The 22,208-nt window shown below is 38.8% G+C and overlaps 1 protein-coding gene across 3 annotated transcripts in view; it reads left to right on the top strand.

The window, feature by feature from the left end:
* RAB3GAP2 (RAB3 GTPase activating non-catalytic protein subunit 2) overlaps positions 1-22,208 on the top strand; it is a 91,033-nt gene that overhangs the window by 51,252 nt on the left and 17,573 nt on the right. For 2 of the 3 annotated variants that reach the window (XM_032872949.1, XM_032872951.1), the window contains exons 13-24: positions 1,202-1,341; positions 3,186-3,402; positions 3,965-4,108; positions 4,320-4,402; positions 4,756-4,820; positions 7,637-7,727; positions 9,770-9,897; positions 12,384-12,600; positions 12,983-13,080; positions 19,813-19,918; positions 20,168-20,328; positions 21,436-21,664. In XM_032872949.1, coding sequence (XP_032728840.1) covers positions 1,202-1,341; positions 3,186-3,402; positions 3,965-4,108; positions 4,320-4,402; positions 4,756-4,820; positions 7,637-7,727; positions 9,770-9,897; positions 12,384-12,600; positions 12,983-13,080; positions 19,813-19,918; positions 20,168-20,328; positions 21,436-21,664 — 1,679 coding nt within the window. The remainder of the gene's footprint in view (positions 1-1,201; positions 1,342-3,185; positions 3,403-3,964; positions 4,109-4,319; positions 4,403-4,755; positions 4,821-7,636; positions 7,728-9,769; positions 9,898-12,383; positions 12,601-12,982; positions 13,081-19,812; positions 19,919-20,167; positions 20,329-21,435; positions 21,665-22,208) is intronic. The other variant, XM_032872952.1, reaches the window with a different exon arrangement.

Raw genomic sequence — 22,208 nt, 5'->3', positions numbered from 1 at the left:
AGTAAGCTGTATAAACTTAAAAAGTGCTTAGTGATTTCTTTTAAAAAACATAAAACAAGGAGTCCCATGCATTCAGGCACTCCTCAGAAGGCAGGGTTGTGCTCTTTTATTCACTTCGGTTGTGCTATAGGATAGTGTATGTGTCAGGTTCTGGGGTGAGAGAGTGTGATTTTTGCTTGATTTTGTTTTTAAATCATTTTTGTTACCTAATGTAAAATACTACCATAAAGGGAACCAGAACCATCCCCCGCTTGCAGATGTTCTTTACCTAAGAGGTATAACTAATTATCTGTTATTAAAATTTATTGAAGATGATCCTCTAGGTTTTTTCATCGTTTTAAAAATCTGATAACATCTCATATTTTCTAAATTCACTGAAGAATCAAGAAGCAAGCCAGATGGCCCTGTGCCTCCCAGATAGGTTAGAACATTGGAGTACCTCATCTCAGAACTTTGCTCCGTGCTAAAGTAAGATTGGTTCTAGACCAACAACATTTGAGAGATAATCCTTATCATTGTTTAGTATTTAGAAGAGGGGAAGTTCTTCAGGTAGATAGAGTGATGTTAGCAGGATATGATATCTAGCAGAAAGAAGAGATTAGAAATACGAACTTAATTCAGACAAAAGATGCCTGCGTAGGAGCAAAGTATTCCAAAATTTCATTGGTTGTGAGGGTGCTATTTACTATGATATAACAGTTAATCAAGGAAAGATTGTTATACTTGCTAGTCTCTAAAAAGAAAAGATTAGATATCTATATAGAAAATCTATGAAATAAAACTTAGGTGTTTTATTTTATAATGGAAGAAACTTCTTAATGCACTTTGTGTTGCAAAATATCTGGTGTGCTTAGTTAGTAAATTAACTATTAATCTATGCAAGGTTTATATTTCTTATTTTTTTTTTAAAGATTTTATTTATCTACCCAGCAGACAGAGATCACAAGTAGGCAGAGAGGCAGAGGGGGAAGCAGGCTCCCTGCTGAGTGGAGAGCCTGATGTAGGGATGCCCGGCTCGATCCCAGGACCCTGAGATCATGACCTGAATTGAAGGCAGAGGCTTTAACCAACTGAGCCACCCAGGCGCCCCTATGTTTCTTTATATAAAAACAGCTTTGGCTTATTTTGTTTATGCAGCTCATGATTCTGTCATCTTTTTCTGGAATTTGATTTGAGCTTTTAATTTTCTTTTAAATACCAGATTTGGACTTCCAGATTCTAGACGCCATGGTGAAAGTATATGTCTGTCTCCATGTAACACACTGGCAGCAGTAACAGATGATTTTGGCAGAGTAATTTTATTGGATGTGGCTAGAGGAATTGCAATACGCATGTGGAAAGGTACTTCCTTATAAAAATCCAGAAAAAAAATGTTAATTTGCTTTTTTACCCCAGTAGTTGAGCAGTATTATCATCTGTTAGCTTCTGGTGGACAATATTGCTTAATTTGTTCTGTTTATGCTGTCCTTTTTTTTTTTTTTTTTTTTTTAAGCATGAACTCATTTCAGTAGCGCTTGATCATAGTCCAATTGATCTGCCCTTTAAGTTTGACCAACTTATAGGCACTTTTAATCTCTTCCTTGTATACTTTTCAGTTCTCACTGTCATTGTCAAATTCCTGAAATCAGTTTCTTGCCCCTGTTACATTCATTCTACTTCACAAGGTCATGTTTAAGTCAGATGTTCTCTTCAAATCTAGAATACTAAGTCTTTCAAACTAAAGACGGCAAAACCCGTCTTTGCTGACATGACGTCCATATCCATATGCTTGGGTTAATTTCTTAAGTTTCTTGGTCAGGAGTTGTAGTTAGCTGCTAATAAAAGACCCATGTTCAGGATTGATACGATATGCCCACGACATCCTCAGGAGCCCAATTCCACTTCTTGAGGTTCCCCACTCAGAGTTATTTCATGGTTCACATGGCTGCTGGAGCTCCAGCCTTTGTATCTGCATTCCAGGAAGGAGGAAAGGAAGAGGAGGAACTATCAACTGAGCCAGTTCACTGTGAAGATGATTTCCTGCCAAGCTTTTTCTGCAGTGCATTAGCCAGGACTTAATCACATAGTCATACCTATCTATAAGGGAGACTTGTAATATCTAGGCACACTGTCCACCTGAAAAGATAAAATCTCTTTGACCAAGGAAGAGGGGAGAATGCATATTTTGGAATCATCTGGAGTAGTAACATGTCAGCACAGACGGACTACTGGTTAGAAACCACAGTAATCATGCAATCTGGTCTGTGCCTCCCAGATAGGTTAGAACATTGGGGGAGTGTGAGGAGTAATGGATTTGAGGACATGTGAGGAGTAATGGATTTGAGGACATTAAGTTACTCTGGACAGATAGAGAACACTGTCACCTTCTTCCAGAGAATTCCTGCAGCGTTTACCTGTTACATGTTTAAGTGTCTGTAGAAACAGGTTTTAATGCTGCAGATACATCATTTCTATTGGTGTTTGTCTTCTGAAATAACATGAAGGGTGGTTCTCAGCAAGACTTTTCCAGAATGTAGAAGACATAGTTACACCAGCTGGGCCAGACCCACTATAGCGATCTTATTGCTGGCACTGCTGCTTTTCCTTCTGTAGCGGGTGTAGCAGTTTTCCCCCACACTCGGACGAGAAGGGTCAGTTGCCTGTCAAAGGGGCCCCCCTGAGATGGAAGACAGTGTCAGCTACCTCTCTTTCATATGGGCTGCGGCTTCCTGCCGCCACTTTGCACCATATTCTCCCTGTCTGCATAGCACCCAGGGACTTGAAAAGCAGGAAATCAAGTTGATCTTTCTCTTATATTTTAATTGGACTTTTATTTAAAATCTAAACCTGATAATACCACCAGATTTTTTAAAGGGAGAGAATTTTTTTAAAGAGAAGGAGCGACGAGCATGGCGTTGTGGAAGGGTACTCATGAAACTGTAGTGATCTCTGTTTTTTTTTGTTTGTTTGTTTGGTTGTTTTGGTGTTGTTTTTTTTTTAAATAAGAAGTGATCAGAAGCAAATATAACAAAATGCCAAGATTTAGTAAGACTTGGTGATTATCTTTTTCTGTTTAAGATACTTCATACTAAAAAGATAGTGTATTTTTGTAGCTTTTCTTAACGCTCGCTGAAATGTCCCAGAGTCCTTCAGAAGGCTACAGTTGCCCCTAGACTAATTAGCTTCCCTTTTCCTCGGTCTGGAAGGGTATCGAGATGCACAGATCGGTTGGATCCAAATCATAGAGGACCTCCACGAAAGAGTACCAGAAAAGGCAGATCTTTCCCCTTTTGGAAATACTCAGGGTCCAAGCCGAGTAGCTCAGTTCCTTGTGATCTATGCACCAAGAAGGGGAATCTTAGAAGTGTGGAGCACACAGCAGGGACCTAGAGTTGGAGCCTTCAACGTGGGAAAGCACTGCAGGTAAGTGGCAAACCCTGGCATTTTCCTGGTTACGAAAAGGAATGCTTTTATTAGAGTCTTTATTAAAGCTACTTATTAGGTTGCAAGTTGTTTGAGAATTGCAGTGTTACTATGGTTTTCCCTCCAAGCGCCTGCTATATGATTAAGGATTAAGTATTTAATAACAAAAAATCTTACTGAAAAGGCCATGATACACTACCGAATTTAATAAAGTTACCTGTGGTGCTGCCATTTATCCCCAACCCTTACGTATGCGGTGGAGGCTTAAAAGGAGAGATTCCTTCAGATTCCTGCGGTGATGATGTTAAGTGAGGTGCAGCCTTTGTTTGCCGTTGCTACCTAGGCCTGACTGTCCTTTGATTTTCTAGCCCATTTTATCAAGGCAGAACTCTGCCAGTCAGGATCCGTTTTACTTATGCTTTTGATATCAGTTAGTGTTTATTTGCCGTATTAGTGCTCCTGAATTGGTAATTATGTAGGGGTCCCTCGCTATCATGAAAGCACTTTTGGCATTTTTCCTTTTGTCTAATATTCTTACCATACTGGTTTGCCATTTCCTCAGGCTTCTGTATCCTGGCTATAAAATAATGGGCTTAAATAATGTTACCAGTCAGAGTTGGCAGCCGCAGACTTACCAGATCTGCCTTGTTGATCCAGTGTCTGGAAGTGTGAAAACAGTCAATGTTCCTTTCCATTTAGCGCTGAGGTAAGATTCATCCGGGGTCCCTCTGCTAACTTTTCCATCCCTTGTTTTGCTCTTTGTTTTATAGTTACCATTTTGTTGTGGTTTTTTCTCATTAGACAGATATCTTTAAAGTTAAATAGGAAGAATATGAAGGAAAAGAGTTGGAGTGTGTCAGACTTAGAAGGAAGGCGATTTCACATTCTGTAAGAATTTGTTGTATTTATCGTTTTAGCGACAAGAAGTGTGAACGAGCCAAGGACATGCACCTAGTGAAGAAGCTGGCCGCCCTGCTGAAAACAAGACCTCCCCACCTCGGTGCGTGTCCTGGAGCAAAATAATAATGCATACTCCTAGGTCATTTTCTCAATTAGTAGCGTATTCTAAATGCAGCAATCAAAATGTTTCCGTTCATTTTTTGAGCTGTTGAAACTCCTCAAAGTAAGATGAGGTCCAAGTAATCATGTATATTTTTTATTGGAATTGCTCTGTAAATACGAGGCATGCCCTCTGGGCCATATTAAAATTTGTAACAATAAAACAATACTGTGAGAGAAACCGGAAGTCCTTTAGCTGACTGATAGCCACCAATAAGTGCATTCTTCTTTCAGAGTCAAGTTTCCCTTGTAATAAAAGTGAAAAATTTACCTTGGTTCATTTTCTCTTTGTAGATTTGGTTGAAACACAAATGAAGGAACTAATTCTTGATATTAAGTACCCCGCAACCAAGAAACAAGTGAGTATGTATAATATATGACCTTTCCTGCTGGGTAGCTAGGACATATTTCTCTTAAGAAAGCCTTTATTTTCCTTTTTCCCTCCAAACATGACAGGCTAACCTCTTTTCCGTTTTTTTATTCATGCATCCTTTTTTATATTCCCATATGGAAGCTCCCGTTGTCTCTCTTTCTCCTTCCCTCCTTTTTTTTAAATTAAGTAACATTACCGTACACACGTGTGCATGTTTGAAACACACACACACACACAATACATACCATATACTCAGATAATAATCATGAACACATCTGTGTGACCGCCCACCTTAGTACATAGAATGTTACCAAGAACTCTGAAGAGCCCTCCGTGTCCCTCCTCAGGCCCCTTCTCCCATTCTTAAGGTAACGAGCATTCAGAATTTTGTGTTTCTCTCTCTTTTGCTTTTAATAGTTATATTATTTCTGTATGGCTCCGATAAAACACTGATGCATTTTCTGCCGTTTAAAACTTGGCATCACTGGAGTCTTGCTCATGTCTCCTTGCCGGGACTTTACTCCTTCAGCTGTTTCTTCGAGGCGTCCCCGTTGACCCGTGTGGCTGCAGTGGACCCTGCTGTGTCTTCTGTTATTCTTGACTCACTCTGCTCCTACCAGTGGGCATTTAGGTTGTTTCCGGTCTTTGCTCTCCCCGGGGATACCGTGCTTATCCTTGTACGTAGGGCACTATACATCTTTATGTTCGGGAATTGTAGCGCACTGGGCTTCTCTGGCTGTCCCAGTTGTTGAAAGGCTGCTTCTCAAAATACTTGCGCTAGTTTATGTTCCCGCTCCTACCGCGGAAGGGGCCTGTTGCTCCCACAGCCTCAGCGTCCCATAGTATTGTCAGACTTGTTGCCTTTTGCCAGGTTTGTGGTTCTGATACAACAACTCGCTGTGATTTCTTTGGCTCGCCCCCTCTTCTCCAAACCCCTCCTAATGCTGCTCAAGTTCTCACTCTGTAAATGCTTGGGCACTTCAGCCCCCGTGGATACCTCTGAACTCTTACTCTGCTTTTAGTCAGAACTGGACAGCTAGTGGTTACTTGTTCTGGTCTCTAACTATTTCAGGTACCCGAATCCTAGCTCACCAGTTTTTTCCTTTTTACCTCTTTTAAGCTCTTTCAGGTAGGGACCTCACCAAAGACGTCAGTGTCATAATCCACAACAACTAAAATAATGTTAGATATGTGGGAGAATTTCGGGAATACTGATTTCTTTTTATCCCTTTTTAGTTTACTGTGGCAGTCATTTTTAAAAATACTTTTATTTTATTATAGAACAGGCAAGTCCCCATAACTTTTTTTTTTTTTTTTAAAGAAGAAGGGTGGGGAAGGGCAGAAGGAGAGGGAGAGACAGTCTTAAGCAGGCTCCGTGCCCAGTGCATAGCCCGCAAGGGGCTCGATCTCACAACCTTGAGATCGTGACCTGAGCTGAAATCAAGAGTCAGACACTTAGCTGACTGAGCCACCCAGGTACCCACGTCCCTGTGACTTTTAGTCAAGTTTTCCATTCCACTAACAGGGCTAATTGGTTCTCATTTTTCTCAGGGCGAAGTCTCAGTTATGAGATGACATTCCTGTGACAAGGCGGGCATCCAAGAAAGGTAGTTTAGAGAACCTGTCGTAGAAAGGGAGGGTTATTACCCAAACCAGCCTTCCCGTTTTGATACCATCTTCTTTCTTCTCTTACATCATGAAACAACAAAATTGGGAACATTGAGCATACTACAAATTGTCTTCTTGACCTTTAAAAACAGTTATACTACTCAATTGTATGTGAAACTAAGAATTTTATAAAAAATGCTGGAAAAGCTAGTTAGTGGAAGTTGTGTATTATTTTCAACACTAAAGGAAAAAACAGTAGTTTAGGCTTGGAAGAGTGACTAAATGGTGAAGCCAGCTGCTAGCTAGTATAATGGTAGACACAACAGAAACAATTACATTTTGCTGGGTATTTGCCTTTTTGAGTCACTTTCTTTATATCCACTATGTAGTTGCCTCATCATGGGCTTGACCACACTCTTGAGCCACTCTCGGAGCCAATTTCTTACCCACACACATACACACATACACACACACACACCCCTACACACACAGAGGTGGTTGTGTTACAGTCTTTACCTCATGCTACATTCTCAGCCTACTTTTGAAATTATTTACTCTCATCAATAAAAAGTTTAATGGGATAATACGGAAGGATAAGTATGAACTTTAACTGCTGTGTCTAGCCATTGTTGATTCTCATGGTTGCTTCTTTAGGCATAAAGAGAGATTTTGGAACTGGTAGTGAAGGCTTCTTGAGTATCTTCTGAGGGAGGGCAGGAAAAGGAAGTGGGGGTGAGGTCGGGAACATAGACCTTGCGGGGCCTATACATTCACCAGCCATGCTCAAATGCAGTCATTAAGTGGTAATTAAGTTGTTGTTAGCTTTCATCATTGACACAATAGTAACAGCTCTGCTTTTCATTTATGGCTGTGAGTATAGACTTACACTCTTCTTGTTGGTGAATATTTTTGTCATGGTCCCTGTTTCATCTTGGCCATTCTGTTAAATGCCAGTTTCCTTGTAGTTGTTTCATTCTGAGTCTGGACTTTTTGCCATTCCACCATAAGGGGCACGAGATGAGATTGATTGCATAATATATATGATGCAACTCTCCTTGTCAGGTATGTACGTTATTAAGACATCTTCACTATGGAGCTTCTCTTGGAAATTTGGGGTAGTGAAGGTGTCGGCATAAATACAAAATTTAAAAAACAAAATCGGTGCCTTCTGATTGCTCAATGTCTTTCTTCTAGGCCTTGGAAAGCATTTTGGCAAGTGAACGATTACCATTTTCCTGCCTTAGAAACATCACTCAGACTCTAATGGATACTTTAAAAAATCAAGGTAATGGGGTTTTTACTGATTGGAGGTTCTGGTCTTCAGATTTTATAATTCTTATTATAAAAACTATTCCTGTTTATGATATCGTCATGTTACTTCAGTGTGGAAATACTATAAGAAATAAGGAAACTTATTTCATGCCTTTAGTATTTGGAGACTTTTTTATTCCCTGTTTGTATGTAGCTGTATGAAGCTGATCTCCAGCTGAGCCTTCTCTGAATATATTGTTTCTTTCTGGAAATATTTCTCTTTAAAATATTTCTACCGTGAAAGAGACCAGTATAGGATGGTGAGAAGTGGTTATTTGATACAGTTGTACGTGTGTGAAAGGCAGCAGCATGAAGATTTTCTTGCTTTCACTGTCTTTTATTTAACTTTATGGGAGGAAAGCAGTTTCTGTAGATGAAACATTCTTTAAATAATTTTGTTTTGACTGAGATAATGATTTTTTAAAAAGTACGCTTTGAATTAATGTTCTGTTAATGTATGCAGAAAATCTGCATTTTCTCCTCCACTACCCTCATGAACAGTAAGGACTTCCAAAATTGGACTATGAGTAAATTTACACTCATAGCTGATTGTTTTTTACTGTTCAAAATTTGTCTGAAAAAGAATTACATCTCTAACTCTGGGATTTTAACTCCATGCTCTTTCCTGCTGACCCAGCAAAATTCAATTTATTCTGAATACCTAACATGTATTAAATTGTAGTGTGTAATATGCATACTTCATCTAGCTGTGACTTTTTGCTTGTCATGTTAATTATATAAAGCCAGCTTTATATTTATATTTAAGCCACTTAAAAGTAGTTTAATTAATAGATATAGTATCCCCTTTTAAGACTTTAGGCATCCTAACATTGAGATTTTTTTCCCAACACATATTTAAAGCTGGCTTTTAGAAAATAGGGAATTTCTTTAGTGTATACAACTTGTTAGAAATACCTCTTTTATTTTTTTTATTATTTTTTTAATATTTTATTTATTTATTTGACAGACAGAGATCACAAGTAGGCAGAGAGGCAGGCAGAGAGAGGAGGAAGCAGGCTCCCTGCGGAGCAGAGAGTCCAATGCGGGGCTCGATCTCAGGACCCTGAGATCATGACCCGAGCCGAAGGCAGAGGCTTTAACCCACTGAGCCACCCAGGCGCCCCAGAAATATCTCTTTTAAAAACCGTAGTGTGCTTATAAAGTTCCCCATCCCTCAGGACTTTACCAAAATCTCAAAGTTTACTGAATCAGAATTTATCTTGCACTGGGCTGAGAGTAAATCAAATATAACTATTGGAATTCTATAAAATCATCTCCAGTTTCAAGTTCTACCCAAAATTGAGTTCCTAAAAATTTCACCTACTGAATATGCTAAGTTTTATTGTAGCTATACCAATTCTTGGAGGTAAATAAAGTCCCTGCCTTTTAAAAGAATAGTTATTTTATATTAGATGGTAGATACTTAAATTATCATGCAGGAATGTATTATATAGAGAGTATTTCTCTGTCTCTCTCTCTCTCTCTCTTTTTTTTTTTTTAAAGCCCGATTGATGGAGAATGTTAAGGAGAGTTGTACTTCAGTCTCTTTGCCAGCTTCCCTTGAGGATAAATCTGTTATAGTCCAGAGTTTGTCCTTGAATTCTGGTATCCTTGTCCACCACGATAACAAGAGCCAGGCAGCTTTCTGTTCATCTGTCCTCTGTCTGTGAGCGGAATAGGCAGCGTATGAGTTAAGGGGTGAGGGAGAATATTTTCAAAGCTGTTTTCAGATCATTTTTTAAAAATTTGAATATTAGACTAAGATAGCTCTTTCTTCTTTTTTTCTCCCCACCCTCCAACTACTAGTGTGCCTTATGACACTTAAAATTGGGACCTTTTTCCATGATGGAAAAATTATCTTTGTCCTAGTAATCTGTGGTAGCTTAAGTATCTCAGTATTTAATAGCGTAGCACATCAGAGAAGTACATAATACTGTGAATGTTAACGAAAGAAAGAACTTTTTATGAATCTATTAAATATATCTCTTTAATGTATTTTTTTCTTCCACCTTTCAGAGCTGGAGTCTGTTGATGAAGGATTGCTACAGTTTTGTGCCAATAAACTGAAATTACTCCATCTTTATGAGTCTGTCAGTCAGTTAAATTCCGTTGATTTTCATTCAGATACGCCATTCTCGGATAATGTAAGTAATTCTATTCCTCATTATACGAAATATTCTATTTCTAATTTTTAATTTTTTTTTTAAGATTTTATTTATTAGACAGGGAGAGACACAGTGAGAGAGGGAACGCAAGCAGGGGAGTGGGGGAGGGAGAAGCAGGCTCCCCGCTGAGCAGGAAGCCCGATGTGGGGCTCGATCCCAGGACCCCAGGATCGTAACTTGAGCCGAAGACAGACTCTTAAGGACTGAGCTGCCCAGGCACCCCTATTTTTAATTTTTTAACTGCTAGTAAAGAAGTAGATAATTGAGAATTTTTATGAAGGGTGAAGATGTTTTTTTGTTACAAGACCTCCTGCTGGCTCTCCGTGCCTTAGGACTAAATTTATAGTATTTATGCTAAGATATTGCAGTTTATTGTTAATCCATTCTCACTATCCTAGAAGCATTTGGTTTCTCTCAACTCACTTTCTAAGGTTGCTTCTCACAACATAACTGGACAAGATTTGCCAATTGAAATATATGCAGTTTACTGAAGTAGCAAAACTTTAAAGGAAAAAAAAAAAAGATTTTGCCAAACAGAAGACACTGGTTTTTCTGCGGTGCCATTGTGAACAAACTCATACAGCTTGTTCTCTTGTCTGCTACATAATGAAATACTTTTAAAAAGTTCTGTCTTACATGAAAGTGTTTAATTCTAGTAAATGTTCTATGTTGTCATTCTGTAAAACATTTAAAAAATGGCAGTGCCTTGTAATCTTCCCTACAGTGCGGTACTGCTCATTTCTAGGCATGTATGCAAAATTCTTACTTTTCATACAGAGAAATAGTTTCCATAATAGAGAATAGAGGGAAAGGTGGTCCTCTCTTTCCCCTGATTACCATGTGACTGTGGACAGGTTGCTTGCCTTAGGGTTCATGTCTTCCATTTACCTAAAGGAAAATTATTATGTAAATGATTTTAGTGATTTGTCAAGTCACTGATAATACTTATTAAAAAATTACCTGGTGTATCTGAAACTTAATGGACGTTTAACTTAGACAACTTTTATTTTAAATACACATACGTGAATAAAAATTTTTAAACAGAAAATTCGCTCTGTATTGGAAACCACTTACACATTCTAACATCTTTTTTATCCTTGGGATTATAGGTGCATTTCATAAAGCATTTTAACAGTCTTCATAACATTCTGCGATTGCCATTATAAGTAACAAAGCCATTTTTCAGGATCTTTGTGTTTTTCTTTCCTCTCTAGCAATAGTATAAAATCATTTCAAACAATAAGAAGGTTCAGGTGGACTAAATTATCTCTGCAGAATTGCCTTGATATTTCATAGATTCTTTTTCATAAGATCCAAGCTTTCCTACCTCACCAAGAAAGTTAAGTATATGTCATTAATAATCCCCTATGGAATTCATTTCCACTTGATAACCCCAGTACCATATGGAAAGATTAAAGAAAAATTACAGAATTTAAAATATAAGTTAGCTGATTGTTCTTTATTATTTTTTAACCTTTAAAGCACTTTGTAAGAATTGATATTTTGCTGTGACATTATTTAGATCCTTCCAAAAAAAAAAAAAAAGGTACAGGCAGTTTCTAGGCTGAGTGGCTAATCTTGTGCATATAAAACAAATTCAAGTCTGGAATCATTTTTGTTGCTGTGGAACATAGTTCATACAAGCTCATATATAAATTCAGTATAGCATTGAACTGTTGGTGTGTGTTCATAGCATTCTGCAAGTTTACTACTTGTTTTTAGAAAACAGCATTAAATAAGTAAATGAAAGCTGTATTCTTAAACAACAGTAGTTTTATCATGTAGTGGGGTGGGGGGGTAGTTTTGCTTGCTACAGTGAATTTATGGTCTTCTAAGTATATATCTGTGTGTGTGTGTGTGTGTGTGTGTGTGTATCCCTAATTTAGAAAAATATTAGTAATATCAGAGATTTTTGCACATAAGCTCTGTAAAAATAATTTGAAAGGCTGGCAAGATATATCTGTAACTTTTCCATCTCTGGATCCCTGAGAGCCACACAGAGGAGATGTATATGTAGATACAGTGAAGCTTGGTTTCCAGTATTTTTTAATTTTACTGTGTTTATGCTGCTCAATACATATTCCATTTCAAATAGGCCTTTAGTTTACTTAGAATCACAAGAGTTGCAGTTAATACTCTTACAGTTTTTTTCTGATTCTAAATTAATAACAGCTGTAGTAAAATTCAAACATTTTAGAAGGGTATAGGGTATTCTCAAGAAATTGTATAAAAATGGTACTCTCAGATATAGTTTCAAGATTAGTTCAAATTACTTAATGTCAAATTCATGAATTTGTGGTAAGATTTTAAGCAGAGTACATTATAGCTACCACATTAATTAACAAGTCGTCATTTGCTTACAGTTTTGCATTTCATTTCAGATATGATGGGGTTGACTCCTTTGGTGGAGTCCTAGGAAGATACGGTGTATCCAAACTTTTTTTTTTTCCCCCTATTTTTTTAAGGACTTGGCTGTGTTACTGAGGCTCGATGAAAAAGAACTGCTTAAGCTCGTGGCATTACTAGAGAAGTATAAAGAGGAAAAATCCAGGACTGCTACAGTCCGATTTTCTGATGCTAAGGATGGTGTGTTACCCGTGAAAACATTCCTGGAATATTTAGAGTGTGAGAAAGATGCAGTCAACGTAAAGAAGATAAGTGAAGAGGAGTATGTGGCTTTAGGTGGGTGGAAAGATGAACTAACTGCTCTGTGAATCCTGCCTCTTCTGGAGGAGAGCCTGGCAGGAGTTGATAGCATCTCAAAGGTTCAGTATGTTTTAAAATTAAGCTAAGAAATTCATGTATATTTTTCAGTGAAGAAAGGATACTCTGGATATGTAGGCTCTATGTCATAAAAGTGTTACTGGCTAATACATAGACTAAAGAGACAGTGTTAGACATGTAGCGATATGCCTTCTGCCTTAAAATCAAGGAAATTGAGCCATTAATTTCTTTTCTCTCATGCTGGTTTGCTTCTCTGGGGATCTAGATTGCAATTCAGGAAGAATGTTAGTCCAAATGGTAAGTAGCCATTGGTTAATGCGTTTTGCTTTTGTTTTACTAGGCAGTTTCTTTTTTTGGAAGTGTTTGCATGGAGAAAGCTCTACCGAGGACATGTGTCACACTCTGGAGTCAGCTGGACTGAGCCCTCAGCTGTTGTTGGTAAGCCACCTTCTTATCGCACCCTTCTCTTCCCTGCTCATGTCATCCAGAAGGGTCAGGCCTTTTTTTTTTTTTTTTTTAACCATCGTCCAAAGCATATCATAGAACATAGATGAAAACCTTTCAACAGTGGTCAAAGAAATTTATAATCACCATATTTAATTGAGTAATTTTATTTTATTTTTCTAATTCCCTGTAAATGGTAGCAGGCGTATTCCATGGTTGGCCTAAAATAAATTTCGAATCTGACAGGTATGCATGCATTTATAGTGGGTTGTGGTCATCAGTGAAATTGATCATATTAGAAGTAAAAAAATCTTAGAGAACAAAATCAACTTCCTTTGGAGCAGTACAGAATTATAATCAAACATTCCCAAACTTTGAGTATAGGTTAGGTTTTAGTCTCTGTGCTATAACAAATAGAAAACACAAGAATCATTCAGTAGAAAATGACAACGCTGAATGTTTGCCCTTCGGCACAGGATGCAGGGTGTGGTGGGGAGGGGTGACTTGCCGTCCTCTCCCCTCTTTAACCCCTCACATGCAAACATAAACTCTCTTCCACATCCTCACTAACATCCTACATTTTGGCCAGGATCTGGGCAATCTCCTTGAGGAGCTTGTTGACTGTGTTCATGTATGGTTTTAACTGAACATTTACATCCTTTAAAAACAGATTCCATTCTCTGTTACTTTGCAGTGTGTATGTTAGGAAGTAAGGCGGTTAAAGGTGTGCATAGGTTGGTTGTACGTGGACGTTCATGAGTGGCTTTATTCGTAATAGCCCAAAACTACAAACTACACAAATGTTGTTCGGTAGATGAACGGTTAAACAAACTGGTAGTTCTTTACCACGTACTTCTTTACCTTTTCCTCAACAATAAGACTAAACTGTTGATTCACATAATAACTTGAATGAACCGCAAGGAAAATGCGCTGAGTGGAAAAATGCCCATCTTGGAAAGACATGTGCTTGCATGATTCCATTTTTGTGTAACGGTCATGAAATAGCACCGTTACAGAGATAGAGAAGAGGTTAGTGTCGGTGAGAGGTGAGGGATGAGTGTGGGGAGGGATGGGTGTAGCTGAAAAAGGTCCACACAGAGGAGTCTCTTGCTGACGTATAGTTGAGTGCTTGACCATGGTGATGTTTTTGAAAAGCTACACATTTGATAGAATTGCATGTACACACATATGGGTGTATGCATTATTGGTGAAATTTGAATAAGCTTTGGATTTTGCCAATGTTAACTTCTTGGTTATGATATTGTGTAAGATGCCACCATTAGGGGAGGCTATGGGAAGGGTGCATGGGACTTTGCTGTGCTTTTTTTTTTCCCCCTAGTGAATCTATAACTATTTTAAAGTAAAAATTTAAAAAGAGAGCAGATAAGTATTTATTATCCAAATTTGAGATGCTTAAATAAGATGAGTACAGAATACTTCTTACTTTTAAATTGTGTTTAATCAGTATCAAAATGTCTGCATTAAATCCGGAGTTCAAGAAACATTGGGAAAAAATGAGCCTCAGATCTTACCTCAAGCCATATATAAAGATTAACTCAAAATGGAAAATAAATATAAGACATAAGACTACAGAACTTACAGAAGAAAATAAGGAGAAAGCTTGGTTCGGGCAAAGATTTCGTAGGGCACAGAAAGTGCGAACAAAAAAACATATTGATCAATTGCACTTCATCAAAATTCAGAACTTCTGTGTTTTAGAACTGTTAAGAAACTGAAAGGCGGGCGCCTGAGCGGCTCAGTGGGTTAAGCCGCTGCCTTCGGCTCAGGTCATAATCTCAGGGTCCTGGGATCGAGCCCCACATCGGGCTCTCTGCTCAGCAGGGAGCCTGCTTCCTCCTCTCTCTCTGCCTGCCTCTCTGCCTACTTGTGATCTCTCTCTGTCAAATAAATAAAATCTTTAAAAAAAAAAAAGAAAAAGAAACTGAAAGGCAAACCTCCCTTTTAAAACTTATATTTGATAAATGAATTGAATCCACATTAAGAAAGAATTCACACGGCTCAATAAGACGACAAAGAACACAATAAGGAAAGTGAAAGATCTGAACTATCACGTCACCAGAAAATACGCTTCCCCGTGGCCAATGCTCACATGAAAAGTGGTCAGCATCTTTTACTGCTGGGGAAGTGCCAGATAAAACCACAGGAGTCTCTTTCGCAAGAGGATGACCGAAACGAAGATGACTGACGGCACTAAGTGTTGATGAAGATATGGAACAATCAGGACTCTCAGCGTGGCCAACGGAAATGCCAACAAATACAACAACTTTGGAAGACTGTCCAAAAGTTTCTTACACTGTTGAATAGCGATTTACCATAAAATCCGGCAGTCCCCCTCCTAGGATTTATCTAAGAGGAATGAACACATATGTTCACATAGATTTGAAATAAAATGTTAGCAGCGTCTTCATTCAGAATAGTCCAAAGTGCAAACAACCCAGGTATCCACCGGCTGATAAGTGGTAAGTTATGGTACGTCCATACAGTGGGAAAAAAGTTAAGAGATACACAGTACAACTGTGTAATAAATAAATAAATGAATCTCAAAAGCATTATACTAAGTGGAAAGATCCAGAAACAAGACTGCCTACTGTATGATTTTAATTTTATGAAATAGACTGACAGAGCAGAGGGGTGTTTGCTAGAGGATGAAGGTGGGCATTGGAGACTGCGCACAGGAAGCACAAGGGAACTTTGGGGGATGAAGATGTGCTTTACTATGTTTATGGTGTTGGCCACCCAAACTGAAATTAATGAACTTTATTGTAAATATGTATATATCATAATGTAATAAAATGCTCTCTAGAAAATCTGACTATTTTAAATCCATAAAGCTGTGGTCTATAAGTATATTTATTATTGTGCTATAGAACTTATAAAATAGGTTGTAATTTTAAGTTCTTTTTAAAAATCATCTAACTCTGAGAGACTGTATTTCACTTGTTCCAAATGATTGGTCACTTTTCCTTTGCTTTCCTCAGATGACTATTTTATAGTTAGATTTTTAAAATATTCTTTCCATAGCTGAATGCTTTCAAGCAGTCATGTACATTTTTAAAATCCTACCATCGAGTACAGAGAAATAAGGCATTTTTACTGAAAGCATGTAATTAATAGTTACGAATGGGAAGGGAAGGGGAAACTTCTTCAAAAAACCCCAAAAAACAAAGCCCAAGAATTAAAGTAAGAAATTGAATGTACAATAAGACCGGCTTGTAAAAAAGCCTGCTTGGTCATTGTCACATTGATCAGAGGAAATAGCTAACACATTCAGCCTGTGAATAAGCCGCCTGGCCTTAGGAAGATCAAGTGCAGGGGTTTCGTGTACCCGTGTAGTAAGTGTGCATCTTGCTTACAGCCTGCTCATTCCTGAAGCAGTTAGTGCCAGGGCCAAAATACTAACCAGTGACATATTTCTAAGTTACTAACTTACAGTTTTTTTTTAAAAAGAATAAATGTCTATTGTATTACATTAAAAGAGTGATAGACTTTTAGGAGTTAGGCATCTGAAAGTCATGAATAAAAGGTGTTAGGTCTTTCAACAAAATATATAAAATATATTATTAGTGTTATAAAGGCATTTGAAATGCTAACTCTTTTTTCCTGAACTATTTTATATGGCAATTTTATTGGAATTATGTTTATAAAGAAATTTTCTACTTATAATCTAGGTTTTGTGTGTTTGTGTCTATTTTTTTTTAGGTTGTGTGTATTGTTAAATTTGGAAATACTTCTAGTGTATAATGCCTACCGATTTTTCTATAAACCTTACACTTGATTTAGTCAGTATTTTACTACATTAGCGTAATTCACGACAACAGCCTGATAGTTTTTTTAGATATTTAAATGTTTAAAACTATAATTCAATGTTTAAAACTGTAATTACTCTCACTGGAATTTTATCAAGTTTTAATTCTGTATACAAAAACAGACCTAATTTTTAGGAAAGACTAGAAAATAAGGCTCATTCAAAAAACTGACAAAGTAAGTTTCTTTTAAGTAGAGACAGGGCTAACAGATGGCTTCTTCACGTTCTATCTGCCAGCATTTCTGCTGAGGGAAGGATTAAAACATCTGGGATGTTAATATTACAGGAGGAGGATACTTAGCAAAAAGTAAAGTTCATTAGGCATTAGAAGCTTCTACCCAGAACCCGTGGGATTTTTCTCTTTCATTGTTAGGTACAGGTTTTTACCAAGTCTTAGATACCGCTCGACTTAGAAAAGAGGAATTAACCAACTTTCCTCTCAAGGTTTCTCTTAATAAAAATCTAATACTCAGATACCATCTGGTAATATGTCAGTATGTGACATTTATATGTGAAACAACATAGTTTACATTTATAATATGAATATCCACATTATGAATAATATGTGACATTCTTTGCTGTGATGTATTGAAAGGATATTTTGTATTTACTCGTTGTAGAGATTGTTACCTTCAGTATACTTTTCTTTCTGTTATGTGTGTCTATGTGTATATGTGGTATCTTAGCTCTGTATTCTCCTCTTTGATGATTTTTCTCCTTTTACCTTAATTTTTCCTAAAAATTAAAAAAATCTATTGCTTATAAGTGATTCTAAAATTATGTCATCTTGTCCTTATAGTTCCCGTGGCAGTTTGTATTGCATTCTGACTTTTTACATGCTAACTAAAGCATAACTGATTGGATTTTTAAAGTTAATAAAAAACAAGAGGAACACCCGCTGGGTTATAAGCAAAGATTACCTTGCTGCATGAGAGTTAGAACAGGGCTGACCTAGAGAGAGAGAGAAGGAAAGTTAAACAGAACAGGGTTTTTTGTTTTAGAATTTGCTAAATAAGGGTGGTGATAGGGGGAATGGTTAGTTGGAGAGAAAAATAAAAGAGTTTATAGTATGACGGGGAATTCAGGCCGTGGCATTCAATTTGTCTAACTCTTTGGGTTGTCCATCTTTTTGAGCATTTCGAAACTTTGTTGCTGCTGAAAAGATGGATCAAGCTTTGAAAGACACTAAACCCATAAGTGTGTTTAGAAACCTGGAGTGCTTGTAAAATACCCCTGGGCATATATTTTTTGCCTAAAATTAATCAGAGTGAGCCTGAAAGATAAGTCCTCCTGCTCCCCCTCATTTCCTTTTGGCTTGCTTTCATAGCACATATGTGCCCAAAACACTGAGAGTAATTTCCAGTTGATTCTGGAGTGTCTTTGTGGCCTATCCAGGCAACTCGTTTCTGTAACCTGCCTGTAAGTAGCAGTGTTGTGTGAGGTAGAGGGAATAGCCTTGATAAGTGGATAGAGTCAGTCAAAACTTGGTGGACTACACAGGGTGTTTGTGTGGCAGGTGGAAAGCACATGGTATAACATGAGCCCAGTTTTATAAAAGCCCCATGTCGCTCCATAATGCTCTCTGTATAGCTGCACTTAGGAAGCTGCCAGAGGCTTGGCACCTAGTCTGCCCACGGTAGCCACCAGCCTTTGTTGTTGCTGGTGTTGTCCTTCTCTTAGGAATGTGCAGGCAAATATGAAAGCACATACGTGGTTGTAGAAAAAAAAAAATAGGTTTCTGGATAGGATGAAGTAGAAAGGAGGCTGACATAGGGAGAGAGGTAAGAGGGTTAAACAGAAAAGGGAGAAATAAACTCCTTTTAAAAGCATGTGTGTGTATTTGTACAAATTATATGTACAGTCGATACACATGTACAGTTTTTTAAAGAGAAAAAAACACGCATATTAGGCTCAGACAGATCTTGGTTGAGACTTCAGTCCGGACTCACCAGCTCTATGGTGCTGGGAAAATTACTTCTTTTCATCATTTGTAAAATCTGGGAGACCGTGCCTGCCGCGGGGTTGTCGGAATTGGACGGGGTGATGCCCGGCGAGTACTTCCGTCTCCAGGCCCTTTGGTTCTCCCAGTTTCCTTCACGCATGACTTCAACTTCCTACTCTTCTTCACTTTTGAAAAGCATTTATACTACTATATGTAAACTGGTAGTCAACCTTTTATTTTCAAGCGTTTGTTTTTGGTTTTAACGTGAAGGTCCCGCAGAGTTAACGCTAACCCAGGCCTTTCTCAAACACCAGTACTGACAGGTGCGGTGCCATGCCATTGAACTTCTTATTATCCCAGAATTATCTGTGTGCAAATTGTGTACATCTTAAAATATTTCAGTTCTAAGTAGATAGGCTGGTTCGTAGGCATCTTAAAAGTCACTTATGTTGACTTAAATGTTTTTGCTTATAAAATCTGTTTCTCTTGACTTACTAGTGATTTAAAAACTAGAATCCGATCGCTTTACTTATCCGTTCAGCACTGCCAAATTCACAGTACCTTGTGGCCAGTGTGGGGTGAGGTCCACAGCTCCGCGTCCTTCCTTTCCTCCTGGCAGCTGAGTGCCTTCTTGCCAGTCTACGGAGATCTACGCTTACTCGGTAGTAGTAACCTTTCTGGTACTTTGCTCCCTAATCAAGGCACAGCCTGGAAAGCAGAGCTTAATTAACCCAAAGAAGAGACGGAAACAGTGGAAGTTACAGATCTGACAGATACGAAGAATGTCTTCAGTGGACAGGGTACCTTGTTGTGTCTCTCATGAGAGGCGATGTAATGAGCAGCCCCTCATTTCTCACCCTGAAGGACTGAATCACTCGTATACACGTCTGTGCGCTCTTGAAAAGTGCCACATTTTGTTTTTTTTTTATTACTGAAAATTATTTAAATTTGATTTCAGTCTCTGCTCCTGAGTGTGTGGCTTTCTAAGGAAAAAGATATTTTGGATAAACCGCAGTCTGTGTGCTGTCTCCATACGATGCTGTCCCTTCTGAGCAAGATGAAAGGTAAAAGGCTGGGGGCTGCTGCAGTTGCATGGGCCTTGAGACGCTGCTGCTCTTGGAAATGACCTGAGCTGAAAGCAGATGCTTAACCCACTGAGCCACCCAGGGGCCCCATGGATTTAATTTCTAATTCAGAAATTTACCAATCTATCACAGGGGAATTCAGTTTCAACATTCTGTTTAATGTTAAAGGTCGAACAGGAAAAATCAACAAGCTCAGGCTTTCTTTTAACTTTCTCTTTTTGCCCATAGTGGCCATCGACGAGACCTGGGATTCCCAGTCTGTGTCTCCATGGTGGCAGCAGATGCGCACGGCTTGTATTCAGTCTGAGAACAACGGAGCTGCTCTGTTGTCTGCACACATTGGGCATTCCATTGCTGCACAGATCTCAAACAGTATGACTGAGAAAAAAGTAAGTCGGCGGGTGGGGGGTCTACCTGGTCTTGGAAAGGTTGGATCTCTGCCTGTCCAGTCTGCTTAGGGGCTGCTTGTCCCTGTCTGGACTACAGTGTCTTTGACGTTATGGAACATCTAGAGTTTGAAATGTGTGTCCAGCAGATTCTCATTTGTCTTTCTGGGAGGGAGGTGTGCTGCCCTTAACTTGTTTGTTCAGATGACACGCATACTGAATTTTGCCGTCACCTGGTACTTTCACCTTGAGGGGAAAAGTATGGCAATCAGAAGGCAGAGGTCTGGCTCTCGGCCAGCAACTGGTGATGTGTGGTGAGTCCCTTAAACATGAGTCTCCTGCCTCAGGTTCTTCATCTAAAGGAGGTTGGGGTTAGACTGCATTATGTCTGAGGTTCGTTATAGCTCTGGAGTTCTACAATTGTATTTATTACTCTCCCCCTTTTTATAAACAAGTTGTTTTGGCCTGGGGTGTTGAATGACTTGAATAAAAGTTTCCTATTGACCTTTTGCTTTGTGGTTTTTTCCTTGTCTTTTTAAAGACTCAGATTTATTTTTTTAAAAGAACAAACATCTCTTATATCTCATGGTAGATCAAATTTTTTCTGGGGAACGTTGATTTAGTTGGATGAGTCAGTTAAATAGGACTGTAGAGATTCACTTAACATTGTCAGTCTCAGTAGTTTATATGCTAAATTTAATATTACTGGCCTAAGATGTTTATGATAATGGAGAGAGAAGGAATTTGAGACTCATATTGTATGTCAGAGAGTGCCTTCTGAAGAGCGAGCACTATCCTGGTACTAACAGAAAAGACCATGGCCCTTGTTGGGTATGGCCCTGCGAACTCGTTAGTGCCCATTGCATGAATCAAGGGCTTTCCCAGGGGTCTTACTGTGAATGTCTAGACTCTGTCACTGTTGCCTCCGAGTCTCCAGTCTCCTCCTGTCACTCATGTTCCATCCAGCCAAGTAGTAATACTCGTGAGCCAGCATCTGCGTGTTGCTTCGTGACGTATCCTGACTGTCATCAGCTTTCAGGTTCAAAGCTCATTCAAGTGCGTGCTGATCCAGAGTCTTTGCCAGAGTATCACCAGGGCATTTTTTGTTAGTTTTCCCAAACAGTGTCGGGTGCTGATTCTGAGGCCCTCACCGATTCCTGGGAGGCCCTTTCTCTTGACATGGAATACTGGAAGCTCCTGCTGAAACAGCTGGAGGACTGCCTCATCCTTCAGACTCTGCTTCACAGCAAAGCAAACACGCCAGCCTCCAAAGTGTCGTCACTGCAGGCTGAGCCACTCCCGAGGCTGTCTGTCAAAAAGTTACTGGAAGGAGGAAAAGGTAAGCTGGGGTTGATGGGAGCATTGCACCTACAGATCTGTGTGTTTATGGTGTGGACATTTCTGGGGCTTTTTATAGGAATGATTGCAAGGATAGGGAAAGACAAGTACATTTAGATTTAAAAAATTAAAAATAACCTGCCATGTCTTTCTTCTCAGTTGATCTCCTCAGAGTCTGATTTGGTCAGTTCCCTGCTCAGGAATCCCCACTCCTTCCCCTGCCCTAGAGAATTAGCCACAGTTCTCAAAGAGTGCTCAGAGGACCTCGAGAGCCCACCCTTTTCCAGCTTCATGTCTCTGCGAGGCTGGCTTTTCCTCCTGCACTTCAGCCAGAGCAACAGATCCTAATAGATGGCGTGCAGAAGCTGATCGGAGAACCCAGATTTAAGCTAGACAGTGGAAGAGGCTTTGCAAAGGTTGTAGTGTTGCTCCTCTCCCAAAATGTCTTTTCTTGCTTTGGGAACTATATTTTCATAAAATGTTGTTAACATGTAATAGGTTTATTACTTATATTTAAAAATGAATTAATAAAAGTATTTTAGAAT

Source organism: Lontra canadensis, unplaced genomic scaffold (assembly GCF_010015895.1).
Source record: "Lontra canadensis isolate GAN:19392208 unplaced genomic scaffold, GSC_riverotter_1.0 scaffold46, whole genome shotgun sequence".
In the NCBI taxonomy this organism is placed as follows: Eukaryota; Metazoa; Chordata; class Mammalia; order Carnivora; family Mustelidae; genus Lontra; species Lontra canadensis.
This window is presented reverse-complemented; position numbering and strand designations above follow the sequence as displayed.